Source organism: Nothobranchius furzeri, chromosome 6 (assembly GCF_043380555.1).
Source record: "Nothobranchius furzeri strain GRZ-AD chromosome 6, NfurGRZ-RIMD1, whole genome shotgun sequence".
Taxonomy (NCBI): Eukaryota; Metazoa; Chordata; class Actinopteri; order Cyprinodontiformes; family Nothobranchiidae; genus Nothobranchius; species Nothobranchius furzeri.
This window is the reverse complement of record NC_091746.1, coordinates 41,179,802-41,196,899: the sequence shown is the minus strand read 5'-3', so window position 1 is coordinate 41,196,899 and position 17,098 is coordinate 41,179,802. Positions and strand designations below refer to the sequence as shown.

Below are 17,098 nucleotides of genomic sequence, written 5' to 3'. Positions count from 1 at the left end.
AGACATCTGTTGGATTCATATTAGGGCTGGGCGATATGGCCTAAAATCAATATCAAGATGTATTGAGGATTCCACCTCGATAACGATAAATGGACGATAACTACAGGTATGCGCAGAAACAAAAGGTGTCCACTAAATGGGGTTGTCACATGTATTACGTTGAGTCACATTTTTACTTGACTCAAGGTGGTACAGCTTCTTAAAGAGACACAATATTAGGAAAAAGGTACTCGATAAATGTATAAACAAAACATAAAAAGTAAACAAATGACTTCAAGATTCAACCAAGGCAGTTACATCGCCCTACTTTCTCAACATTGGCGGATCCTCTAAAACTCTGACATGAAAGCCTGCAAGTGATTTGACATAATGCTAGACCCAACATTTGCAATAATCCTTTTTTGGTGTGAACATATTTGACTATAAATTTATGGATGATGATGTAAAGAAAGTATTCAATTTTGGTGATTTTCTGGATTTCTAGGATTCATTGGGCGGGCACGGAGACAGCCACCCAGTGGTGTGGCTACATGAGCGGTGCCGTGCAAGCCGGTCAGCGAGCTGCTCTGGAGGTCTTGGCTGAAGTTTGCCATGTGGTTCTGACATCAGAGGAGCAGGAAGCTCTACATAATCAAACTCCGAAGAGTGCCGGGATGCAAACAACTTGCAAACTCAGGTCCCTTTTCACAGGTAAATCTGTGATGGTGGCAACGCTCACAATCACCGCTGTTCTCCTGGCTCGGCGTCAGAACGTTTTCACAAATATCGCAACCCGCTTGACAAACATCTTCAACAAACTAGCTTAATGTACTTGAAAAAATAAAAATGAATGGATTTCAATAAATGCCAATATGCTCATATTTACAAAAAATGTTTTTTGTTGCTTCAAAACCTCCAAATGTGCCATTGAATTCCTATAATTCAGCTTGAAAGCCCAGTGGCTTCAAAGTGGTCATGTTGTGTTTAAACAGGTGTGCATGGAGAATGCTGAGCTTTTGTGTCTTACCCGGTTTCCCAGTATGCCATAAAAACCTGCATGAAAAGGTTGGAGCAGAGCCACGAGCACATTTGTTCTCCCACAAAACACCAATACCAGATATTTGAATGAGCGTAAGATGGATGAACTATGCCAACAATGATAACACCCCAGACTAAGTGATTTAATCAATATCACTAGATTGGACAGTCGATTGAAAGGATTTTTGTCAATGTTTACGTCTCCTCCAGAGAGTACCTCAAAAGCCCCCACATCACTGTATAGTGACTGGTGACTCCATTGGCGCTGTGGCATTCCATTTGTCTGTTATCACTAGACTGCACTGAATCAACCTCGTTTCTTTCTGAGCCAGACCCAAACTGAAGCATGGCCAACAAGACAACATTTCTATATGTGTTGTCAGTGTCCTGCAGATTTGATAATGACCAATTTCAGTCATAAACAAGCAACGTGCAATGGTTAAAACAAATAAAATAAACTTGACCTTAAGTTTGAATGGTAAATTTGTAGGGAAGGTTTGTTTTATCTTGCCTTGTCAGTGGTGTTAAGTGTTAAACAGTTTCTAGTATGAAAGCAACAACAGTTTGAAATTGTAATAATTTAAACATGATAGTCAAATAATGATGAACTGTGTTGGAACAATCAAGAGAAATAAAGACTGTGGTTAGATTAGGTTTTCATTCATTAATTATGTGGTTTTATTTTTGTAATATTCATCATGATCTTTTTTTTAATTCTGAAATAAAATTATTATAATGCCAAATTTACTCAATTGTCATGTTTTTCATAGAAATGCAAGATGGCTTCAAGGATGTTAAATGTCTGCTTCTGCATATTTAACAAAGTTTGCGTGCTTTTGCTCTATAGTTGTGTTAGATTTTCACCTTTGTTGGCATTAATGTGTATTTGTCCAACAAATCTTCTCAAAACAAGCTTCTTTTGTTGTGTTTGTCTATTGCTTGTGATTTGACTTGTAGTCTTTGCCTGTTGCATGCCAGGCATTTGGCAGCTTTTATCCAAACAAACCTACATAGAGGCGAGGCAAGGTGGATGAAGTACCGTGCTCAAGGACAACAGCAAAAATGAATAGGAATCAGAATTCAACTGTCAACCTTCGGAATACTGAGCGACCAGCTCGGTCTCTTGAGTCGCTGCTGCACCAGTTTTCTTCTTGTACATTTATTGTCGGCTTGCACTGTTTGTACAATTGTGAAGAACTCCCATGTTCGATCGTTTAACTGTGAAATAGAAACCTAGGGCTTTCTTAGAAGCAAACGGGCCACAATCAAAGTACAGTATGCTACAATTAAGCTGATATATTCTGCTTGAAAGTTATTTTTCAGACTCTAAATCTTTGTTCATCTCACAGTGGAAAAAGAAGCACAAAACTTTTGCTTTCATTGCCCCAGGCCATAAAAATACAGAGAAGGAAATATGTGATTCATAACGAATCCTTAAGTGAGATGGTTTCGTTGATACTTCGATGCTCCCCAGATTGGAATAAAATGCAATTATGAATATTTCATACTGTGACAGTCTCAGGGAGCAAAACATTCACCACAAGTTGGAAACAAAGAAGACAGTTTAGCTTTTCCTGCACTCACCAGTACACTGTAGCCTTAAGTGTGTGTTTTAATGTTCAGTGAAAGATCTCTAAGTAATGTTGCTGTAATTACTGTAGTCTCTGTAAACAACTGCCAAAGCACTTGTGTTCGTGTTTGCATTCAGGCAACAGCACCAACTTTAAAAATTGATACTTGGCAGTGCGGCATAATCAGTGTTTGTGACCATAAACAACTAATTTTACAGAATCAAACCAGAGCCCTTGTCTTAAAGCTACATTCTTGCTGCTGTGCTGTTATTTTGAAACATGAAGTGAGGGTTGTTCTACAATGGTGCACAACTGGATTAAGTGCTGCTCTCACTTACTTTCTAAATTCGATTAACAACTCGTTTAAGCTCTCTATGTTTTCATGATTTTCTTTGCAATTGTCTATTCATTTGATTTAAACCATAAAAAATGTTGCCTACAGTAAAAGGTTATTTTAGGTGAAGTTGTTATTGTTTTCTCATGTCAGATTTAAGAAGATGTTGAAACGTTTCCTCAGAGGTTCTGGTCTGTATTGACATGAAAGCATCACACAGTTACATCTATGATGTGGATCTCCTGTTCTACTATGTCCCAAATAATCAGGACTGGATTGACATCCAAGGACTGTGGAGTCTCTCTCCATGGAACACTTTACCGTTAAACATTGGAGAGGCTCACTTCATCCAGGTTTTTAAAGTATTCTTCAAAACCACCAAATAATTTTCATCATGTCTACAGTGGCATGTTGTTTGTCGATTGGTTATTTTTCGCCTAGAGTCCCTGAAGGAAACCCACGTTAACGTCGTGCTGCAACATCATCAACAATATCATCAGCAAGCTGGAGGCAGTAAGGAATGATCGTCTACAATCACTTAGCACATGGAGCCAACAAAGTTTAAGATGTTCATCACAGCTAATTAATGTTAATCTCTGTTAGTTTTGCACCTATTAAGATTAAATTTGGTGTCAGAAGCAGCAGAGAGTGATCTGCTGTGAGAGCTATACACTGAAAAAACATCTCCACCACCTACAACTGCTAAAAACCTGAAAAGTTATTGATAATCTTTAACCCTTACCTCACATTAGAGCATTTTTTTGTGCTCTAATGACTTTAACGTTAGAAAATTTAAACGTTGGGTAAGGGTTAAAGAGCAAGTCAACCCCTACCACAGTCTAACTCCACTCCCACTTCATGTTTGAAAAATGCAACAAATGCTGTTGCCTGGCAGACCGAGAAGGCGTAGCTGCTAACAAATACACACACACACACACAGGCTCACAACATCATTGTGACATCATAATGTACCAGTTTACATCATAGCATACCTCTTAGCCAATAGCAGTGGCAGATTTAAATGAAAATATGGTGCAGAGTTTTTACTTGACAATGGCACAACACTGCCAGTTTTAGGCAGAATATTTAAATTTTAACTAAAATGCACTGAAGTGCCAAATTATTGACCACACATGTCTGCAGCACGATTAGACACTCGTTTATTTAGTTTATCAGCAAAAACACGTTTATTTGGGGGTGACTTGCTCTTTAAAGGTATGGAACACAAAAAAAATTATTATTAAATTATTATTATTTCTGATTATAATTGGTCACTGGTTTTGTATGCAAGCTGAACATAAAAATTGCCTCCTACACCTTTCTCCTGCTTTAGCTTCTGATAGAGAATAGACGGTGAAACTCTAGGGTTACAAAAGCCTGAAAGATCTACATCACACTGTCACTTAACATTCATGGACTCGAAACACGATGGGGGAGGCTGTTGTTGATTCAGCATCCAGGAGAGAGTAGAGAATGTCTCGGCTTGTAGCAACTAATCGTTAGCATTAGCAACTCCACCACACAGCAGAACTCCTTCAGGCTTGTGTTATTTGTGGAGATAAAACGTTGAGCAAACAATTAGTGGTAGAGCCATGTTGCTGTGGTCCAATCTGAGGCGAGATGTCAAAATATCATCGCTCCAAATCCTGAAACAGTCCCTTCTCCTGTCTCCCGGCCGGTAACAGGCGCAGGCGGCCACCCGCTCCCATCTTGGCTGAGTCATCCAGTCCCCAGGCTGTATTTGTCCTGGTTGCCTGTGGAGCTTTCTGAGAGAGACAACAGAAATGCTGCAGCTCTTTGATGATACTGCTGCTTCACTTTGTAGTCACTCACCTGTGTTTTTTTTTTTTCAAAAAGCACCTTAAAACCTCTGTTAACTTCAGATTAGCATGTAGCTAATGCTAGGGATGGGGCCAATCCGATCCAGTATTGGAATCGGGCTCCGATATGGACTTAAAGAGCAAGTCAACCCCTACCAGAGTCTAACTTCACTCCCACTTCATGTTTGAAAAATGCAACACATGCTGTTGCCTGGCAGACCGAGGGGGCGGAGCCGCTAACAAATACACACACACTCAGGCTCACGACAGCATTGTGACATCATAATGTACCAGTTTACATCATAGCATACTTCTTAGCCAATAGCGGTGGCAGATTTAAATTAAAATACAGTGCAGAGTTTTTACCTGACAACGGCACAACACTGCCAGTTTTAGGCAGAATATTTAAATTTTAACTAAGATGCACTGAAGTGCCAAATTATTGACGGCATGTGTCTGTAGCACGATTAGACACTCGTTTATTTAGTTTATCAGCAAAAAAAAGTTTATTTGGGGGTGACTTGCTCTTTAAATCACGGATTGGAAAATTCCAACCCAACCTGCACACATTTCCGATCCAGAATTATGTCTTTTGTAATGTCTAAATAAGACATCCCAGGCTGGGAGGCGCTGTCTGTGCCCCAAAGGCACAGAGAGATGACGTGTCTCCTTTCAGGAAGTCCACTCACAGCAGTTACAGGTAGCGGGCTAGCATGAGCAACGCCAAACTTTTATACACAAAATGTCCACTGTGTGGAAATATTTTACTCTGGAAGCTCCACAAAGCAAGACAGCAACGTGCAATGTTTGCAAAGCTGTTGTTCCAAGAGGTGGAACCTCCGTCGCAACTTTCAACACTACTAATTTAATCAAACATTTGAAAAAACACCACCCGAGGGAGCATGAGGAGTTTTTAACGAGGGGGCAGAAAGTAGAAAAGCGACACCAAGAATCGCTACTGGAGTCATTCAAGAAGCAAAGTAAACTCCCCACAGACAACGTTAAAGCCATGAGGATTACAGAAAAGCTGCTCAACTTCATTGTACTTGATGACCAACCACTATCAGTGGTGGAAAATTTGGGACTTCGCAGCCTGATTGAACACTTGGAGCCAAGGTACAGTTTACCCTCCAGGACATATTTATCAGAGACAGCGCTACCTGAGCTATACAACCGAGTGTCAACCAAGTTAGCCGGGAAGCTGAAAGGAGTTCCAGCCCTGAGCTTCACTACAGATATTTGGACTTCAGATGTCTGCCCAATGTCACTGATAAGTCTTACAGTGCATTGTGTCACAATCTGCCCTGCTCACTAATCAGCTCTCATAATGCACAACAGTTGTTCCCAGTTTGTGTTAGGTGGGCATGTCAGAGAGCCAGCTGCTCCTGATCTCCTGATCAGAGGACCATGGGTACTTAAGGAGCGGTGTGAAACAACTCCAGTGCCGGTCGATACTCGCCGTTGGGTAACACTAGTTTTGTCTCAAGTTTAAGCTTCAAATATTCAGCATGTGTTTTAGTCAGTCAGTTCCTGTCAGCCCTGGTCTTGTGTTTTGAAACTTCTACTCATCTGTCACTCAGGATTACTCACCGCTGCCTGGAGTTGTTAAACCTACTACACGTCGCTCACCGTCCCTTGGTCTCCTCGCTCTCTGCCGCTCGCCTGTCACCCTACCTGTTACCTGCCTGCCTACCAACCTCCTCCGGATCTACAGCAATACCTGCCTTCCTGTCTGCCATATACCTGTTCACGCATCTCTGTTTGGATCCTCAGCCTCGTTCTCTGTTCCCGTTTGGCTTCACCATCCAGCCCAGTCTCACCAAGGATTTTAACTTTCCCAATCGCGGTTCTTCCTGTTCTCGTTTGGAGCAGCGCTTTAAGTTTACAACACGTTCCTTAATAAATTTTTATTTGCATTCTACTCACCCTCGTCTCCACTTGTGATTCTTTCATGTCCTGGGTTAAATATATACCCAACATGACACATTGGGTTGACCCCGGGACACATCGCTTCTGTTGCGCGGTGCTTCAGGTCAAAAAGTGCCAGGGTTCACACAATCGAGCTACAATCGCAGCCGCCATTGCCGAGATGCTAAATAACTGGGGGATTCCTCTGGAAAAGGTGCACGTCATTCTATGGGACAACGCAAGTAACATGAAAGCCGCTTAGGAAGACATGGCAGTTCCTAGCCTGGGATGTTTTGCTAACACGCTGCAGCTCGTAGTGCATGAAGGGCTGATGTCACAACGCAGTGTTAGCGATGCATTAGCAAACAGCCGAAAGATGGTCGCACATTTCAAGCATTCCTAACTGGCGCAGTCTCGCTTGGAAGACCTGCAGCGTGAAATGCAAGGAGAGGGAACCACATCCACTCCAGCTCGTCACGTTCAAGACGTCCAGACAAGATGGAACAGATCTTTCTACATGGTCAAGCGCCTTCTGACTGAGAAGCGAGCTCTTTGTGCTTATGCTGCCGACCACAACTTACCCACAACTTTATCAGCCAATGAGTGGGGTTTACTGGAAAAAAAACTGTGACCATGCTGGAACCATTCAAGGAGATAACGAGGAAAATCAGCTCAGCGACCTCCACTGCAGCCGATGTTATCCCAGCCATCACTGTTTTTAAACGTCTGCTAGCCAAGGAGAACAGTACTGACAGCGGCATCAAAACAATGAAGAGCACACTCCTCCAAGCTGTCAACAGGCGATTCAGGAGCATCAAAAGTGAATCCCTCTACACTGTTGCGACTCCACTGGATGCTCGTTACAAGGACAGGTGAGGCATATTTTATTAATACATTAATTATTAATATTGTCTAAGTTTAAATATAATGTGTCTTATCTCAATGGGTCTGTGTGCATTCAGGCAGGCCAGGCTCTTGCAGCAGCAACAAAGTTGTGCTCAACCCATTTTGTTTTTTGTGTCAGATTCTTTACAGGGGGAGAAGCTGCCAGGACGGCAAAGGATTTCCTCAAGCAAGAGCTTGAGGATGTGGAGCGAACGCTGGCCAAGGCATCAGCTGACAAAGCAGGGACAAGGAAGCCAGAACCAGAGCCAGCAGAAAAGGTTGCTCACGTGGATACTAGTTCTCCTCCTACCACAAGTAAGAGTAGCTTTAGCAGTCTGTATGACAAAATTCTGGAGGAACATGATGAACCTGCACAAGGTACCCAGGCAGCAGTTATCCAGATGCAAATGTACTTGAAAGAACCAACAATGGGTGAGCTAGACAGCCCTTTCCAGTACTGGGCAGACAACCATGCCCGCTTTCCTCTCCTTGCTGCTGTTGCAGTAAAGTTCCTGAGTGCTCCTTCAACGAGTGTTGAAAGTGAAAGACTGTTTAGTACAGCATCCAATGTTGTGGATGAAAAAAGGAATCGTCTGACAGCAGAAAGAGCAGAAATGCTTATATTCCTCAGAAAGAACCTGTCATTGTTTAAGTGAGATTAGATGAACAACATTTAAGTACCTCACAAATTTACTTTTTATTTTGTTTTCAAGAATAGTTCCAGACTCTGACAGCCTGTTAACTTTATCCAGGTCACCTTCAATGCAAAATCTCCAATGCCTGAATTGTACTTTTCAGATGCACACTGTTGCTGTTTGTTTACAGTGCACTTATTGCACTTTTCTTTAATTCAAAATGTTTAACATTTGAAAACTTTAGTTTTTTTTTACTGCTACATGAGCAAGGACTTACTGAATTTGTTTCAGATGCACATTTTTTTGATTGTGTGATTTTATACTTGAAAACTATGTAAAGTGATGAAGGAGCTATTCCTCCAAGGTTATTTTCCTTCTCTCCACAGATGCCTCTGACACAGTACTAAGTGCATGAGACTGCCTCAAGGTCATGCATTCGCTTCTAAAACTGTTTTCTTTCCAGCGGGAGAAGAATGAAGATAAAGGACTCTTTTCTTTTAATAAATCAAAGAACTCTATTTTTAATAAAGCTAATCAAACGAAGTGTTAGTCAATAATATAATGTTGACCGATCTGTGAAATGACAATGTTATGATTAGTATGCTTTAATAAGTAATATGACTTTAATCTAGTGCACTAGACATGCTGACTACACATAATTTAAACGCATGACACATCGCTGTTACTGATCCAATCAGAACCTTCCTTTCTGAAGCGTGGCATAGTCTCTGTGGTGTTTATAAATCTGCCAACTTTGATTGGACCAGAAATCAAAACATCCAGATTAATAAAACCAGTTCCCACGCCATCTTAGTTCAGTTCTCAAGATCTGACTGAAGTTCACCGCATGATAAGCGGAGTATCGGACCGGCCATCCGGACTTCCTTTTCAAGCAAAGAAACTATCAAGCTGGATAAAATCTGTTGCATTTAACCAACCAAGCAACGGTTCCTTTCAGAATAAAAGCTGAACTCACTGACCCAAAGGAGGTCCATCTGACGCTGTGAACCACCTGTCGCTTTTTACCTGGAGACAATCCAAAGACTAGTTTGTCATACTGCTGACGCTGTTTCACTGGCTCCTGTACCGAAAGGGGGGTCAGGTTTTCACAGCATCTGTCTGCATTCCTTCGTGGGGTTTTTTTAGTTGCTTGCAGCTCAAGGCTAGCAGGGCGTCAGATTCAGATAACAAGAATTTGTTTGGGTCATGCTGAGATAATTTTCCTCTCTGCCTTCAGTCTTTAAACTGATCATTCCAGTCCTTCAGTGAAGCCAATTTTGGGTTTTTAAACCTGTCCATACCGTCTGGTGACTCTCTCTGAGATGACGTCCATTTTGCCCACTAATACCGGCATCGTAGCTAGAACATTGTCCAGCTTACGATCCACCTCGAGTAACGTCCCAGTCTGAGAAGTCTCTACACGGACGTGCCAAGATAATCCATCCCACCTCACAGGTGTGGCATATCACGGGGCTGATTGGACAACATGAATAATGTACAGGTGTGCCTTAGACTGCCAACAATAAAAGGTCACCCTGTTTTCAAATTTGCCATTGCAGCCTGGCAAGCCATCCTTTTTATGGCCACAACCCATAGACAGATCTCAGTTGTGAGGCAAAATCCATGGTTGTCTTTTTAACTGTCTCTGCATGCTATTGGACAATGGACGAGTGATACTGCTAAAGACTTAAGTTCCTCTGCTCTTGACTCAGAGAAAATCCTTAGATTTCTAGGCTATTGCTTCATAAATACAGCTAAGAAACAGCATTCATTCATTAAGTGAATTTTATTCAACTATTTTATTGTTCAGATTTAGTTGTCATTTGAACAGCTTTTAACATTGTATTAAATATTTTAATATTTCATAAAATTATGATTCATTCTGAATCCTTAATTCCCAGATTAAATCTCTTCAAAGCATTTAAGTTCATCATCATCATCATCATCATCATCATCATCATAATTATCATCATCAGCATTATTATTATAGTTGTTGTTAATCTTATTATTACTTGAGGTTGAAGTTGATTACATTTTGTCTTTATAAACACACAAGTATTTTTGTCATTAGCAGCTTAACAAAAAGTGTCAGAACATATTTTGTATCTATTTCCATGTTGTCCATGGCAGCTTGTGTACTGAGTTCTTGGTTGAATTTCCTTTAAAATAATTCACTGTGGAAACTTATTTGGCTGTGAAAAAATATCCCTCTGGTCTTATTTGGTCTTATTTTAGAAGAACAGAAACAAATCTTATATTTAGGCTGAAATTAGTGTTGTCAGATATCAGACATCCATCGCGACAAGTTGTCAAACTTTTCATTAAATTGTCACATTTTTCTCTAACGCTGAAAGTCCCTCAGCATATCCCTGCCACTGCATGCAAGTTAAAGTTCTCACAAAATGTATAACAAGCGTGCATCCAGTGTGTGCACGCTAATCCCAACCACTGACAGTCCTTGTTAATGTTCTTTGTTCTGCTCTGCAAACCTGACAATACTTGTAGCTACACAAACTCCTAATCCCACTGTCAAACTGCTTAATCCACAAACAGTCTGGTTGTCTTGATTCACTATGTTTTGTGGAAGAACAAAAACCTGAAATTTGTTGACATTACACTCAAACAGGCTCATTTTCTGATCCCTGCTGCTGTGATGAAGTTTGATGTTTCCCAAGAAGGCTTTATAATTGGCTGGTTCTCTACAGAATCCCTCCTTCAGACATGGCTGCTAGCAGAAGGTAGCATCAGTGGTGTGAACCATGCTAGATCTCTTCCTGTTCACTTGTCTGGACATTGGATTGGTTTAACTTGTGTGTGGGACTTGTTTCTTTTTTTGGAATATAAATAGTTACACACCCACACACACTGGCAACCACTCCCCTTCAAGTGCTGAAATCTGGTTTACATCATAGATGATGATGATAAAGACTGGATGGGAATTAAAATAAAAATTAAAAAAAAACAATAGGAAGGAGTTTTGGCTCCATAAATGCAATCACCACCATATAAAATTCCAGCAGCTTTTGGCCATTTTGTGATGGTTACTAAAACTGTTTAGTTTTCTTTAAATATTTTCTGCCATTTCTCAAGTTTTTATTTTGTAGATCATAATGAAGTATTGGTTGTTACTTGCTTTTACCGTGTTCTGTAGCACAATGAACCTGACCTTCACTCTAATGACCATAATGAAACTAGTGGAAGACACGGCAATAAAATTAATGAAATAGTAATAAGCTGTGGACGTGTTTATTGACTTTACAAAGATAGTATGATCATCTGAAGCAAGAGCGTGTAAGAGGAATAGGACATTGTACATAAAAGGTGGCCTAGAGCAACGATAGCAGTATATAAAAACAAATAATGTAATTTCTTCTTTACTAAACGTTTTCTGTAGGGAACCACAAGGGTCAGTGTGTTATTATAATGTTATTTCATTTTACTTTACTTAGAGCTCAAATCAAACACAGGCTTCCGAGGGAACTCCGTGAGACACGGGGTGCGGGTGGGGGGGTGAAGTCATCTGTCCAAACATCTTTGTTAAACTCTGTGGGGAGTATCACCCGTTTGATCACCTCCATTATCACGCTGTACAATTCATGTTGCATGGGTAGAAGCTGGATCATTTTTTTGCATCTGCGCTGGCATATTTTGTATATCAGGCTGAGACGCAAAGATATGCTGGTATAGTATTATTTCCCTTTTTTAAAGTCTAAAAGCTCTTACCGAGTTCATGTCAACTTAAGCTAGCTTCATGACATGAGTTAATTGGGGTAATGAAAAACATGCAAATGCTACTGTATTTAATGTCCATCTGTGTGATGTCCCGCAAGTGCATCTCAGGATTTATTGCAGTGAGGAGATTACCTCGCACCTGTTCTCAAAATCGGAGAAAAGAAGAACGGATTTCAAGATCGCATTCTGAGCGCTCTGAATTTGGACAGTTTTCATTGCGGTGCTGTGACGTCACTGGTCTTAAAATCTATCCTCATGAGCCCCTGAATTGGGGCACAGCCATGGTTTGGCTACTTTTAAACTTCACTTCCTGTAGATTGATAAGTTTGTTCAAGTCAGTTCGTGTTACATTAACTTTTGTTAAGCTTTGTAAAGTTGTTGTTTTGGTAGCTCTCCTTCCATCTGTGTTAGCTTTAAAAGTTTGCTATGTTAGCGTTAGCATTTCCCGTGTGACTGATTAAGGCTTTTAGGGATGTTGATGTAAGAGTAGTCAACTGTGTCTTTATTTTCAGTGTTTCAGACGTAATGTTTACTTAGTCAGGTGTTCACAAACCTGTCTAAAATTAGGGAATGAAAATACAAGAACGAACATCCTTATTTTGACTAGAGCCAATATGAGGAGGACCTAGAGATGTAAATACAGGATGTCCAGAAGACGTTGAAAAAAATCATCTGGCATCACAGTCTGCACTTTGAATGGACCAAAACTGAGCATGCAGAAGTGACCTGGAAAAGATGTAACTGCAAAATGTCTGGGTGACATAAGGACATCCACAGCCCCTTAATTTAGACCAGAATAAGCCCATATATGAACGTCCTGAGGACGTCAGTGCACGACATCCTGAATACGTGACTGAAAAGATGTCAACTGGTGTCACAGTCTGCACCTTCAGAGGACCTAATCTGGACGTGCAAAAATGACATGGAAAATACGTTGATGCGGTGTAACTTTGCATTGTGGGAAGGTTAAAAAGTGTGCTTGTTCATTTAGGTGCACTTGTTATTGCCTGAGCTGTTCAGTAAAAGTGTTATGCCATTCACCAGTGTGTGGTGTTTGTAGCAACGTGCACATACCCAGAACCTGGTTACATACATATTTTTGGCGTAGCTGTTGTCCGGTACTCCATGTCCCGCTCAGTTTGCTGCATTCTCTCTTCAGTGTTGCAGTCTTTGGATTTGCTGCCTTGCAGCACATAAAGTTTTCTCCCAAATTGTTTTTGTAAAGATTTTTGCTTTGCATTGACCTGCCTCTAGTGAGTCCTGCTCTTGCTCCTTGCTTTGTGACACTTAAAGTCATAAGTGTGTGTTATTAGTGCCAGCCTCATTAGTGTAATTGAATTGTGGGGCAACTCTTATTTCTCTATTACCTCCCCCTCATAGGGTGACTCAAATTAGCCTCATTCTGTAATTGCTTAGCCCGAGAGGCTAAAGTATGACTAAATGCCATCCATCAAGTTCAGCAACAATGTCACCACAAATAATCTCTGCACAAAGTGGTCATTTGTGTTCCTTTAAAACACATTAGTCTCCCTTGATGTCTTTCATGTCGTATCTAATACTTTTTATGGACATTCTAGACAACTTTCTCTTTTTTCAGACATTAGCAGCTCCACTCTGTGTGAAGGACATCGTTCATGTTAAGATCTCAGATCTTTACCCAACATGTCTTTAAATAATCGTGATATACAAGTGAAGATTTTAATACCAATCTTTTCTGGCAGCCAGAATGACTTTTATCCTTTTTAGTTCAGAACGTATAAACACTTTTCACATGAATTACAACTACTGTTAAAATAATTAATGCCAAGTAGCCTATTTTTTATGATAGAGAGTGTGTGATTATATTAAAATCTCACATCTTTAAACATTTTGACACAAATTGCTTCCATGGCTTTGATTTTTGATTTGCACTTCAGAGTTACTTAATTTGTTGTTTATTTGACTCTTTTGTGGTGTCGTTTTAACTTCGTTAGGGGTAATGACATATAATTATTGCATAAAATCACCTTTAATAGCAATTTTTTAAAGGGGAGTTATTAATCAACCTGAGGGAGCCATGATGAGGAAGAAGGTAGTGATGTATTTCAAAATGCAATATTCAAAGTACAAAGCATTTAAACAATAATTATATTTTAATTGTCACTTTTCAAATTTTGTGAGTGAAATTCCTGACTTGTTTGCCCAAAGAAAAAAGAAAAGTTCAACAATCAACCCCAAATGAAAAAAAGGAAACCAATAAATGAACCAATAAATAAATAAATAGATAGAATGATTAGTAAATAAATAAACAAATGAATCAAGAAAAAGTCTCCCAATAGTCTCCTGATATCCAAAATTTCTACTTCCAAGGAAAAATCAACTGGAACGCCCCCTGAAGTCAGAGAATCGTATTTAATCCCACTTTGAGGTTCAAAGTAGCATCGTAACAACAACAGTGGAAACTTGTAAAAGTGGGTCTAAAATCTGTGTTAAATGTTTTTTTTTCGAGGTGACTAGAACACACCATGCATGAGGTCTGTCGTTAACAGCATAGACATTAAAGAGTAGACACCACTACTGCCTGCGGAGGCCGCATTAGCGGGTTCTACTCTTCATAATGTGTAAAATCCAGTAGGATTTTAACCTCGGCTTCAGCTCCGTGGAACTCTGGAGTGTTCGAATGTCGAGAGAATGCCATTCATAAACCCGTTCACAAACTCAGATGTTCGCCACTTTAATGTTCATCAGGCAAGTATGAGCAAGTTCAGTTCACGAAAAATATGAATGAATTCACAAACTATGGTTCACTGACCTCGTTCAGACACAACCGTGCTTATCAGATGCACACAGAGAAAGTAAAGCCACTTCATTTATTAATTTATTCTTTGGTCATAAACTTCTATGGTTTAAACCCTTTGACGGACATTCTTTGAGATACTTGTCATTTTCAGTTTCACTTTGATTAGATATGTTTAAAAACTTTTTTCAAATTCTAATTTTTTATCCTTTTTAAGCATTATCATCAATTTTTTCAATATTGTCTTTTTAAAAGGGTTCTTTTTCTCTTTAACACTTTAATACTTTAGAAACATCAAATCCTTTGAGAACATTTTGCTACTGCTCAATCTCTTTGTTTTTAACATAACTTAGAAAAAAAAGTGATTTAGGCTCAGGCTCAAAAAATGAAACATGGCCACGTGCACCAATAAACCAGCTCTGATGACACGATGACCCTTTCATGGAAGATGTTGAAACCTATGACAGATGTTGTGCAGCTGGGATGCTGAAGGGAAAACTGCAGCATATTTTTCTAACTTATGAGCATAAAACATCACATCTATTATCACTGCTAAGCCGATTTCCATATTTCTCAGAGCACCACGTCTTTAACAGGATTAGTACTAAAACACGCTGCATCGAATGTCTGATGTTTCTGCCCTGATGCAGGTACTTCTGCAAATTGCATTTATTACTAACAGTTTCATTTGATAACAGAATAGATATACTATTATTACTATTGTTTCATTAAAAATTGCCAAATAACTTTTCTCTTTATTTTAATTTCTCATGTAATGTTTCATGTGCCAATCATTAAAGGGGTTAAACAGCATGCTGCAGAAGATTATGAGGGAACTGAAGCAGTTATATTTATGCTTTTGCTTTCCTCAAACCACCCCCACCACATCTTAATCAATCCCTAGCCATCAGCATGGGGCCTTTATTGCTTCGTGCATAAAATATATTTCCAGATAATTCTTCGGTCACTTTATTTTCTCATTTAACAATGTATTTTCTTCCCACTGATTTAAAGAATGTATGATTTATGTACAAAGAGTAAACTTGTTTTAGTGACAACATGACAACCAAACCATACAACTACGTTTTTCACTAACCTCCAAATGAGCACACATCATTCCTGTAGATTGGTTGTTTACGTAATCGTATCTTGGAAATGACAGTTGCCGTAAGAAAAATATTTTCTTTCTGCTGTGCCAAATGCATCAATGCAACCAAAGAGAAAATATGCTCATTATGGTTGTCCATCAGCAGATCTCTGATCAGCTGGGAGATGAATTAGAGTAAGAAACTACACCAATACATGTATGTTATTTTAAAGTCATCTTAAGTGAAATGCCGTGGTGATTAGCTGATATATTATGTAGAGACAATTTACAATTTTATTTTTATTACAGTTTATATGCCTTTGATTGAATCCAATGGCTTTGCTAATTAAAATTTTTAATGTACCTAAACCTCATTATCAGCTCATTATGAACGCTAACATTTAGCTGCTACATGGGAACACTGTCCTGTGGTTGGTCTGATCTGATGAATCCAAATGTAAAGTACTTGGACTCATGAACATGTCAGTGGGGCTAAAGAAGAGCAGAACCATCTGGCTCGTTATCAGTGTACAACAGCATCTGTGGTGGTGTGTGAGCGTTATTGCACATGGCATAAATAACACCTCTGTGACGGCACGATTACAGAATGCAGCACACATAAGCAATGGTATAAATGATCTCAGATGATTGTTTGTTTTGTTTCTTCCCCAGACCTTTACTCATTAAAGCCAAACTAAAAACAACAGTCTAGACAAGATGGGAATGTAGCAGTCAATATACACATGCACTGTTTAAATAACCCTCTAAAACAGTTTAAATGGACTTTTCTTCAAAACTAGACCAAATACAACATATAAGGTGTTGAATATTTTCTGTGAAACAACACGTTTTCGCTTCTTCTGCAGTCACACTACATATTATTTGTTAAAATAGGAATAGTCATATGAATGTATAGAAGTTCATGAATGTATTTATCACATTTCTTCAGCTGATAAACAAAACCACTCATTTACAAAACAGGTACATTTTTACTTCAGAATCCAAAAGCCTGAACACCCATACACATTAGGTATTGGGTGGATTTGTACATTTAAATGACAACATTTGATAAATCTTTTATTGTGCGGCTCTGATTTTCGAGTGTAAAGGCCTGTTAAACTAAGAGGTGTGCCGTTATTAGACAGTCTGCCTATTTTAAAGGGTCAACAGTGCTGTTTGGGATCATGGTGTGTACCACTCTGAGGACATACTGGACCACACACAGCTGAGGACACAGTTGTCTCATGAGATTAGAAAGACATTTATTGACCAACATCTCCAAGCAAGTTGATGTTTCTGTGACTACAGTTGCATATTTTATTCAGAGCTAGAC

General features: G+C 39.5%; 1 protein-coding gene across 3 annotated transcripts in view; it reads left to right on the top strand.

The window, feature by feature from the left end:
• LOC107396981 (probable flavin-containing monoamine oxidase A) overlaps positions 1-1,764 on the top strand; it is a 125,653-nt gene extending 123,889 nt beyond the window's left edge. For all 3 annotated transcript variants that reach the window (XM_054744140.2, XM_054744141.2, XM_070552727.1), the window contains one exon: positions 485-1,764. In XM_054744140.2, coding sequence (XP_054600115.2) covers positions 485-806 — 322 coding nt within the window. In that variant the 3' untranslated portion in view covers positions 807-1,764. The remainder of the gene's footprint in view (positions 1-484) is intronic.
• Positions 1,765-17,098: the final 15,334 nt, after the last annotated feature.